Source organism: Drosophila pseudoobscura, chromosome X (genome assembly GCF_009870125.1).
Source record: "Drosophila pseudoobscura strain MV-25-SWS-2005 chromosome X, UCI_Dpse_MV25, whole genome shotgun sequence".
NCBI lineage: Eukaryota > Metazoa > Arthropoda > Insecta > Diptera > Drosophilidae > Drosophila > Drosophila pseudoobscura.
In genome coordinates, this window is record NC_046683.1 from 5,429,158 (window position 1) to 5,440,367 (window position 11,210).

The window sequence follows — 11,210 nt, forward strand, 5'->3', positions numbered from 1 at the left end:
TGTGATACAAGTGATTCCAAAATTTCGTGCCGCGTTCTTTAGCCCCCACAAAGGACGAAAATCTGTGGCATCCGCAATCCTAAAGATTGACGAATCTGTGGCTACGCAACGCCTTTCACGCGCTTGCTGTTCTCTCTCTCTCACACACTCTCACGTGCTGTGTGCGCCATCTAGCGGAGGGAAGCCATACTGACTGTGTACCGGGTACAAAGTAGAGCCGCGGCCTTTGCCGCCGCTGCTCATTGTTACTAGAACTAACATTGGCAACCAGAATTCTATCAACACTTAAGACACTATGCTATTGAATTTGTATTTTGTCGACTGTGGCATCGACCTCTGGTGCGCTGGTGCTTCCAGGTGTGCTGTCTGCGATCCCACTGACCAAAATTGAGAAATGCTTGTGTATTTTTAAATAAGTGGTATTTTATAGACATCGACGTGCATCAAATTGATTTTTGTTTCTTTTCCGTTTCTCATTTACCATAAATGCAAAAATACAATTTATTTTTATATAATAATAATTATAATATAAAATTAATCCATTTTACAGATATAGAAAATATTACATATGGTTTAAGTTCCCCATGTTGCTCTTTATCTATCTCTTTTTCTCTCATTTCCATGTGTTCCATGTGTTTCCTTCTTTTATCATAATAATCATATTTTGAATCTTAATCTGGTTGATTAATACATACAAAAGTAATTATCCAGCTGTGTAGTTGGATGCAATACACCTTCGAAATAATAATCACGATCATCATCATCATATTATCTAACAAATCATGTTCATCTGTCTTTCGTCTTTCTGTCTCCGTCTCCGTATCCGCCTCTGTCTGTGTCCGTCCATATTTGTGTCTATCTCTAATTAATCATATGAATTTGTATTCTATGTGTTTTAAATAATTACTAACGGAAAATGTTGTAGGCTCATTTCATAATTGTATAGTTTATACTGGAAATTTAATTGCTACAATAAGTGTAATTTTCAAATGTACTCGTATATGTATTAGTTAGTTTTCATTTCTTTCCTTTGCTGCTGTACGGTCGCAGACGAGAGTGTGGTGTGCGATTGATGCGTGTCTCAACTCAGATTAACAACTGAACGAATATACTTCCCCAAAAAAATAGTTCTTTAAATAATTAAACATTTATACGGTCTAATTTTCTATACAATTTTTATTGTTTTGACTAAGCACTTTGCATTAACTCTAAAATAAGAATATTTAGTTTATGTATTTAATATCCTTTTTGTTAAAACAAAAATAAATGGTAAATAAAACATAACTCTTTGCATTTCGTCTATACAAAAATTTGGCCATAAGACTTCTTGTTCAACAAAAAAAAAAGATGAAATACATGTATTATCTGTTATCAAAAATAAATTTTTGCATGTATCCAGCCAAATGAAAAAGAACAACATACACACACAGATCGAAAATATTGAACCTAACATGCAAAAATGACATGGAGGCACAATGTCCGTAAACTCTTCTGGGTTAACTATAATGAATTGAAAGAAACATTTACAAATCGAAACATTCAAATGCAAGGGCAATCCGACGACGATGCGAATTCACGATTCACAATTTTGCAGTGCAAAAAAAGCAGAAATGGGCAACACAACAAATTATGAATTGATTCAATTGTCCAGTAATATCAATACTAATTAAACTTATGCACTCAGCATACATACTTTTTGTTGGTTTTCTTGTTTGTTTGATTTTTCAGCTTGTGTTATTATTTGTGGTTGACTTTTGAGCTTAGGTTTGTAATCATGCAGCTAAATTTTATAATTTTACTTCGATTTATGAAATTTTTTGTTATTTATTTCTGTTGATGTTCTCGTGAATCGATTTCATCTTAATACAAAACTATGCCAGCTTCCTTCTGCCTTTTGTAAATATTAATAAGTAGCTGTTTTTGTTTTGTTTTGTTTCGTTTTACTTTTGTTACTACAAAAACAAGTGACAAGTGTCATCATTGTTTTTGTGTTATTGTTACAGTGTTATCTGCAGTTCTTGTTACTTATGTCGGATTTCTATTATGCTGTTGTTTTTGTGTTCGCTTTATAATTGCATTAAAATTTAAATAGCTCATATTAATTAACGCTTTCTTTTGTTTCCATTGTTCTTGTTCTTGTTGTTGTTGTTGCTGCTGCTGCTGTTGTTGTTGTTGATGATGAAGATGTTGTCTATGCTATAGCGAACCAGCTGGAAAGCTTGTTGAACTATTGCTATGGGCTAAACTAATCATAGATCCAGACAGACTTGCCTCGTCATCTGGATAGGCTTCACGGGATACCTCAGTGAGCGATAAAGAGCTGCAAGACCGAGATTTACGATGAATGGATTGAATGAATGCAATTATGCCATCGATAATGCTCAATGAATCCAAATGTATTACCTGAAACCTAAAGCAAGTGACTCGTTATCAAATGCTTCCAATTCTCTAGCATGCTTTTCATGTTTCATTCTCAAGCGCTCGGCGCGTTCCTGATTGAATTGCTGCAACTCGGCATCCATCTGAAAGTAGAGGTACAGATACAGGTATAGGTACAAAAAACACGTATGTTGTAGGGCTATGCAAACCTTGTTCTCGAGAAGACCCCGCCGTACGCTGACACGATTCTCCAGCTCACGACGCTCACGATCCCGTTGTTCCTGGGCTTGTTTCTTGTTCTTGTTCTGATAGGCGGTCAGCATATCTAGTTCGTACTCCAATTGCTCATTGGTACGTTGGCACTCGATCACTTGACTTTCGTCCAGTTTGTAGCTTTGACTTTGAAACATATCCGCAATGCTTTGTTCATACTACAATCGAATGGACAGCATCAAATAGATGGCTCTTTGGCTGGAGCTGTTTACTGACCTGTTCACCCAACAGCGTAAGCTTCCGATGCTTCTCCTCCTTCAGCTGTTTGATGACTTCCTTCTGTTGTTCTCTTGGTGTCGTTTGCAGAACTTGCGCCTTGTAACGTTTGTATTGCTTCGTTTGCGTTTTGCAAGTCTCCCGAAACTGTTTACGTATCTGCAGCTCTTTTTGCTACAAGAACCAGGGTATAAACGTTTAGTGATTCAATTGGGAATCAGGAGGCTATGCGTACCTTCAGGCTTTTGGGCTGTTGTCGTAGCTCGAGCGCATGCTTGCGCAGCAGCTCCTTTTTAATGCGATCCATATAGTCTTTTTGATTGTGCAACTCCGTGTCGTGTTGCTTGTTTATCTCCACGGCGGAGGGAAAGAAAGATTTATCTTAGTACATTGACTGGATGGTTGGGACGCTGCCACTTAGAATGTCTCACCTGCTCCTCTCGCAGCTGATGCACGCTCTTTTGTTGGCGATACTCCAGTTCCTGTGTCTTTTCGTGGTGCTTCAAGAGCATGGCATGCGCTTGCTCTAGCTGCTGTTCCTTCTTGCTGAGCTCCTGCAAAGGGGGGGTGGAAGGAAGGAGACTATTAAGATACTGCCACTGAGAGACCTGCCACCTGGTGCGTGTCTTGCTTACGTCTCGTAACTGCTGATCATCATGTTCGTGATGCACAACCATGCGCTTCCGCTTGAATTTGCGCATTTCGAGCTCGATATATTGCTTTTGTGCCTGTAGCATGCGTTGCTCTTCTTGCGCCTCGTGCTGCTTCAGATTATCCTTCTGCGACTGCAAGGTAAGATCACGCTGACGCTTCGGCGTTGAGTCGTCCATGGAGAGCTCGCGTTTCCAGCGCTCCTTGTTCGCTTTGTATTCCTTTTTGCGATTCAAGTCGAACACCTTGCGATCGCCGTCCTGCTTCAGAGTAATCTCTTTGTGTAGTTTCTTCTCGGCTGCGCTGGTCTGTTTTGCCCGACGCTCCACGTCCTGCTGGTGCCTATTCTGCAATCGTTTTCGCTATCACTACGGCCCAGAGCGTTCATTTGCTGCTTTACTTACCTCGAGCCGTTCGAGATCCCTGGTGAAGTTGTGCAGCAGAGTGTCGTACTCCTTGTCAAGGGCTGTCTTGTGCGCTTCCATATCGACCTTGCACTTTTCCTCGAGCTTCACGAGATGAGCCTGATGCTCGCGTCGCATCCGTTTGTAGCCCGACATTTGTTCGTGCATTTCCTCCTATTGGGAACACAGAGTGATCGCGGTTAAAGATAGAATGGAATCAGAGAGAGAGGAGGACGAGGACAGAGAGGGAAAAAGATGAAAACGCACCTGCATGTGCTCCTTCTGCTGCTTGGTGACTATGCTGGTGGTGCGTATGGTGGCAAAGTTGTTGGGGCCGTGATCGTTGACCGCATTAGAGATGGCTTGCTGCGAGGAGGCCGAAGAGGCCGCGTAAACGGCTGCCTGGGCGGCAGGAGTTGCTAGATAGCGCGGCTGGCACACGATGGGTGGCATACGATCAGCGCCAGAGCCGGAGCCGGAGGCGGGCGACCCTCCACTGCTGCCTCCGGTGCCGAGTCCCATGCCGCTAATATGCGTGATCACGGAAAGCGTCGGGGCGGGCGCTGGCACCACAGATGCCGAGTTCGTTGGCGTCACATTGTTGTTCATCGTGTGCATGATGGGCAACGGCGGTCGATTGCGATGTCGCGAGGAGTTCCGCGAAGCGGCTCCGGCTGGTACCGCCTGCTGCTGTCCGCCGCCGACGCCGCCACCACTTAGTCTGATGGGCTGCGGCTGCGGCTGCTGTGAATGATAGTGATGATGCACGGCCACGGCCACGGCAGAAGCCGCCTGCTGATGGTGGTGCGCAGCGATATGGTGATGATTCTGTGCTGCAGCCGGTATGGAATTCGAAGAAGAGCTCTGCAAGAGGACGCATGCAAATGATCAGAGCTAAGACCAGAACTGCGGACAGTGGGGCTGTGGATAGGCATACCTGACTACTTGCTGCCGATACACCAACAGAGTGTATGGAGTGTTCCGAAGTAATACTATTGCTCTTGCTGCTGTCACCGCCCACATGATCGTCCTGCTGGTCGTCGGCATCGCCCACGGCGCTCTCCGTCTCGCACGTGTCTACCATGAGTATCTTTTTCATCTTGCGGTAGTTGAGGTTGTCCAATTCGCGCACGGCCGACTTGGTGCGGGCTATTAGTTCCAGCAGGACCGTATCGGAGCGCGGTCGTGTCACATACTCGTGCATCAAGAGCTCTTCCGAAGAAGGACGTTCCGCAGGCATCTTTTTCAGGCACAGCTCGACGAATCTACAGAACGCATCTGACCAGTCATTCTTCTGAAGCAGGAAGGAAATTTGTAAATTATTGTCATTTTGTGGACAAGCCTTCCTTTCCAATTTCAATCTAAATCTTCCCTACTTAAAGCCTCTATGGAGGAGACCATGGTTGAACTGCAGCCGGTAAGCAGGGACGGAAGCTTGCTCCTCATGGGTTCCTCAGGCTGGCTAAGACCTACGACCTCCTATACGCTGACCAATAATACCCAATAAGCCACAGGAAGAAGCCTCAAGGCTCAAGGCTGGCCAGGAGCTGCCTCAGTGTCGTGCCCACAGACCAGGTTCCCAGCAGAAAGATTGAAAACGTTGTGGGTTCCTCTCATTACGGAGGAGACCACACTGGCATTGATGGCCAAGATCCTTTGAATCACTCAAGTGTGCTGTGGCTTATGGACGACACGACGGTAGATACAGACCTCATCTAGGTGCCCTGGCTCTTAGGCGAAAGGGACCACTGGCCCTGCGGGAACGAGGGCGGACAGGCAGTGGAGCTCGGCCCCGACCTTCAGATCTTACGCTCGCTCTGCCCCACTACAAAGCCAAGCGCATCCTTCTGGGTTTCAGGATAAGCCAGATACGACCGATACGAGAGTGGCAGATACTGGGGACCCCACATTCTTTGTACATACTTCAAGTCTATCGAACAGATCCTATGTCTGTGTCTATTCTCCGCACTTCTGAAGACGTTTCACTTACCGGAAGCGTCGGCGACTCATTTTGGGCAATGTGATAGAGTGCGGACATGGCATTCATGTTGAAGTAGGGCGGCTTTCGTTCAGCCAACTCAATGCAAGTGATCCCCAGAGACCACACGTCCACCTTGCCGTCGTACTGGCCCTCGTCCATAGCCAGGATAACCTCGGGAGCCATCCAATAGGGGGTGCCGACGAAGCTGTTGGCGGGGCACTTGATGGCCGCACTACCGAAGTCGGCCAGTTTAACGATACCGTTGTCCGTCAGCAGGATGTTCCCAGCTTTAATGTCCCGGTGGATGCGACCGAGGGAGTGCAAATAGCTCAGGCCACTGAGCACCCCCAGGCAGATGGCGGCAATCTCGTCCTCGTGCAGGGGCTTCTTGTGCACCTCGATAATATCCGAGGCGGAACCCACACAGTACTCCATCACGAGCCAGGCGGTCGACTCGCGCAGGTAGCAACCCTTGTATTCAATGGTATTCGGGTGATTCAATTGACGTAGGAAACTGTATGGGATTGAGGGGTTTCCATGAATGAGCGAGTCTTAAAATTGAATTACACATTTACCGTATCTCTTTGAGGATGTCCTGCCACTTCTCTTGACTCTGCTTGCCCGTATACGACATCTTCTTGATGGCCACAATCTCCTTGGTGAGATTGCAGCGGGCATAGTAAACGGCACCAAACGATCCATGGCCGATCTCGCGCAAGTCCTCAAAGATCTTCTCCGGATCATGCTTGTTGAATAGATCGGCTATTTCCGGATCTTTAAGACTACCAGGGCGTACCGAAGGCATAGCTGTCTATCATGCTCCAGCTCACCCAGCTCCAACTCGCTCAAAATGGTTCCTTCCTTCCGCGGCTTTCCCTTAATCGAGCTTTTTATATATTTCTGCAAAAACAAATTGAAAAAAATGGCTAAAATTAACAACAAATATGGAGAATTGAAATCGCACCCCCATCCCTGTATGGATGAACTGAATATCATTGTAGCTTGCCCTTTGTTCCCCTGATTTTACTGATTTTACTGCGCTTCATTCGCTAGCCTTATCAGCGCGAACTGAAGAACTGAAGAAGAGGAAACACATTTGGGATATCAACCCAATCCAAAGGTAGCAGTTCCCAATTTTGGTGTCTTTCACGTGTGCAAGTGACTCAAAACAAGTGACTCAAGTCTTTCGCACACATGCGGGCGGGCATACATCTTCCACTGCACGAAACACTTATCAATAATATTTTCATTATTGGATTTATGTGTTTTTGTCTTTTTGTGTGTGTTATTCCGGCCTGCCGAAGCGTTGCGGCGCTTTTAAAATTGAATACCGATGCATTTTGCCCAACAATAAACCCTTTTGGAAACGTCGGTCGGTAATTGCATTGAATAGAAAGGTAAGGCGTGGAGTACACACGTGACCGGCTAGCGGCCATATGCCTCCACATTGTATAGTTCTGAATAGATGCGATGGGGCACGTAATTATACGTTGACAAGAGGAACGGAACGGAGCGGAGCGGAGGAACTTCATAAAAAGGGTTGCGTTTGGCCATGTTGCAGATGCAAAAACAAAAAAAAATATACACACACATACACACACACACACACGCCGAATACTAAGTGCTCGGATGTGGGGGCGTGCGTTTGACCATTCGCGCTGCCGATAGAGTAACCTTTGGAAATCAATCTTGAAGCTAAACGAATGAATTTAAATTGTTCACTTCGGAGCATTTGTTAGTCTTTTTGTTTGTTGCCCATCATTTTTTTTTTTGTAGAAACACGCCTTATTTTCCCGAGCACAGACTTGCACAAAGAGCTGCCATGTCGCTCTCACAAAGACGGGTTACAAATACAAACTAGCGTGGTCATACATCCATACGAGTATGTATGCGCATAGATACGTAATTATCTACATTCGCTTGCTGGTCGGTTGTTGTTTTACATTGTATATTCCTTTCGGGACAACAATTACCTTAAAAAAGTATTTTTTGGGCTACTCTCCGCATTTATTTTTTGCGATTCTTTATTTAATGTTTATTGTTTTTTTTTTTGTTTTTCGTCAGACACAACACAACAAATAAAGGCCTCAATGCGATGGCATTTGTTAATATGGATGTGCGAAATATCTGCAACGATGTAAATCGCTGAACAATTCTGAGTTATTTCTATACAGTATCACATCGTAAATTGGTTTCTGCATTTTAAAAAGTTGCAGTCACATATGCAGTGGCACACGGAGAGCAAATAAATATGTGCAACTACAATGTACATATTTCGGTGGGCTGCAGTGCGCCAGCTCTTGTAACAGATCAATTCTGGCAATTTTTTTGCTAAGTGCTATGGCAAGTATTACACAATTCTAATTTAAGCAAGTTTAATCCGTTTTTCTATTTGGTGGCAGTTGCCATTTTCACTTGGACAAAAAAAAACAGGAAAAAGAAGAGTATGTACACACACAAACACACGCATACACAAAGAAATAAAAGAATGCTTAATTCATATATATATATATAGAATTCTTTCGATTCAGCAGCTTACATTTTGCAATTAGTTAATGTTTTCTAACTTATCAGCGCGGATATTTTTAATTTTCGAGTAAATAAGCATTTTACTTCATGCGTTTCTTTTATTTAATGACTGGTTTTCCCCTGCTGCGGTCATTTTCTATGCACGCAAAAGCGTTGAGCTTTAGATCTTTGCATTTCATAATCATTTGAATGTGTCCATTCAGAGTTTAATTTGTTTGGCACTTCGAATTCACTTTAATTTCCAATTTCCGTTTGTTCGATTTTTTAATTAAATTGCATAAAGTTCACATACACAGAGCACACAGAAGAAGAAGACGGTGCGGAGAGAGGAGGAGAGAGAGAGAGAGAAAACAATCGATATTCCTATCGATAGACGGTGTTAGTTTTTAGTTTAATACATTTAATACTAAAAAAATCGTATTTCACTACACTTCACGGCTAGCATAGTCGCATGTTCACACTAAAATCGTTGTAGACGTATGTAAATACATATTTCATTATATATTTTATCTTCTTTATATATATATAAGGAGGTTGTAAAAATACTATTTTAATAACTCGAAAACGCCTGAACCGATTACAAAGCAGAGATCTTGGATCCGAAAAAAGTTTTTCAAGCTAAACGCACCATTTTGTAAGCGGCCGAGTGAGACCAGATGTGCATGCCCTACCCTACAGCTAAAATATTATGTATTTGTTTACCAATAAAATCAGTAAGAAATTGAAACTTTGTATGAAGGCAAGCAGGAATGTATTATTTGTGGGAGCTGGGGCGATGATACACGAATGAAGAACCGCAACAGTGGATAAATTCGTTCTTATGGAACGACCTCTGATCGACCGCCGTTATAAATTTTACTACATCGTCGCCGCCAAATTCTCCTAATTGCTTGTTTGGTTTCTGTTTGTTGCCGTCCATTTTAGTGTTGAACTCAGAATACTCAAAGACACCACTCTGAATTTAGTATACAAACAATTGCGTCCTTTTTAAGTTTAATACATATATGTTCAGAATTGAAATTTATAAATATGAAATCATGAATTTTATAAATAATGCGATTTCTAAAACGAAGGCATAGTAAGTAAATTTTTTATTGGTTTTACAAAAAACAGAAGCATTATCAATAGGAGAATGTTGCGAAAACTGGAGCACCCAATTTTCAATTCGTGCGAATTTTGGCTTTATGCATAGCTCTATTTATATAATCCTCTCGTGCCAAGATTGATGCTAAAAAATACTATCACATACTTTTTGCAGATTTTCTAGTATTAATCGGTATTTCCTTTTGGTGGTGTACAGCCGCTAACAAACAGAACCTACAGAAATTTATCATCGGTTTCATCAACATTGAATTTGTTTGTGTAACTTCTTTCCGGGTCGGAGTACTATGTTTAACCACAAACCATACAGTATATGTGTCAGTAAATACAACGAATATGCCAAACGAACTTTCTGGCTTGTCTGGCAGGGTCTACGGCTCTGACGTTCCCGTCGCGTCAGAATGTGCCAGCCAGCCCAGCGGCGCTTTGCATGTGTTAGTGTAACACACACAATCAGTCAGGCTCCGGTTTTCACTTACTTTTTCGCGTTTCGTTTTCGGCAAAACGTTTCGTTTTTACGTGCTCCAGTTTTCACAAATTTGTGTTATCAATATGTTTTCTGATCAATTCTGGCAGACAAGATCAGCTACCTGGTTGCTTCGTAAATATACAGCGGGATGAAAATGCCTTCATTTTTTGTACCTAATGTAAGAAGATCAAGACATCTTAGAGAAAACACCTGTGTTTTCAACATGTCTGACAAACTGTGAATAAAAGCATGTATATCAAAAATGAAATTGGTCTGTCTTTATCCAGATGTTCTTTCACGCGCATGTTGCGCGCACAATCTGAGCTGTAAGGCGCACATCTTTGCTGTTATGCGTAAAAATATTTCTTGCCAATGTTTCGATAATCAAATCGTGGTGCGTTAGCTGAAAAATTTTTCATAAAGAAGGCTAAATTACCCTGGTAATGGCGTCAAATTTATATTAATGCATCAATAAGTCATGTATTTGATGAATTTTTTTTTAATGAAAATATGTCATGGGTTGTTTTTTATCAGATAAATATAAGAATTTTTGTTGTTATTCGATTCTAAAAACTTCCGTTACAAACTTGAGTTTTTAAATTGGATTTGTTCCACCTTTTTAAGAATGGTTTTTTTTTATTTGAATTTAAAGTGGCTGGCAAAAATCCTCTAGCTGAACCCTCCACGAGGGTGCCGGCTGGGCAATGGGCACTGCATTATTCCGGAGAAGTGTAAAGCATTGTCGCTTGCTCTGTCCGCGGTAATGCAGCGTCTAGCAAAGGCATTGGTCCAGCGTCTTCCCGATCTCGTCTCGGGGGAACTGAGCCAGGCCATGGCTAGAGGTGCCTGGCGGGTAGGCATAAAACGCTAGGGGGTGGTTCTCCCGAAAAATATCAACTACGTATGGACTTCGGGCCAGCAATGGAGTGGAAAAAGGAGCAAACACGGGTTGGGATGTCAACCCAAACGTCGGTGGAAAGCGTGGCTGCTACCACCGGCGGGCACGGGGAGGAGTCATCCTCTCTGCGTGTCGCCAGCGGTCACACCTTGGACGTGGCGGGAGCAGGCCACGTCAGTTGTAATACTACTGCCACAAAAACGACTCGCTGCAAGATTAGATGCGCGGGTGCTGCTGTCGAGACAGACTCGGACCTGGAAAGCGTGCTATCAATAAGAAAAACCGAAAAAGACATCCTACGCTCGCCTG

At 43.1% G+C, this 11,210-nt stretch overlaps 1 protein-coding gene across 2 annotated transcripts; it reads right to left on the minus strand.

The window, feature by feature from the left end:
* Positions 1-640: 640 nt before the first annotated feature.
* Positions 641-8,785, minus strand: Tao (Serine/threonine-protein kinase Tao). Of its 2 annotated transcripts, none has more exons than XM_015186695.2 (13): positions 8,444-8,785; positions 6,480-6,804; positions 5,914-6,418; positions 4,861-5,214; positions 4,191-4,787; positions 3,924-4,097; positions 3,504-3,866; positions 3,300-3,422; positions 3,104-3,220; positions 2,869-3,042; positions 2,589-2,810; positions 2,404-2,522; positions 641-2,320 (listed from the first exon to the last, which is right to left on the minus strand). In XM_015186695.2, the coding sequence occupies exons 2-13, from the start codon at positions 6,707-6,709 to the stop codon at positions 2,197-2,199; spliced, it is 3,102 nt and encodes a 1,033-aa protein (XP_015042181.1). In that variant the 5' UTR covers positions 6,710-6,804; positions 8,444-8,785; the 3' UTR covers positions 641-2,196. The 2 variants fall into 2 exon arrangements, with proteins under 2 accessions (XP_015042181.1, XP_001355215.1); XM_001355179.4 differs by having other exon boundaries at positions 4,861-5,217.
* Between the last annotated feature and the right edge of the window lie 2,425 nt (positions 8,786-11,210).

Coding starts and splice junctions, on each gene's coding strand:
- Tao (XM_001355179.4), bottom strand. CDS start 6,709: ATGCCTTCGGTACGCCCTGGTAGTCTTAAAGATCCGGAAATAGCCGAT. Junction 3,221..3,299: donor ATCAGCTGCGAGAGGAGCAG/GTGAGACATTCT, acceptor TCCGCCGTGGAG/ATAAACAAGCAACACGACAC. Junction 2,523..2,588: donor GGGGTCTTCTCGAGAACAAG/GTTTGCATAGCC, acceptor CTCTACTTTCAG/ATGGATGCCGAGTTGCAGCA.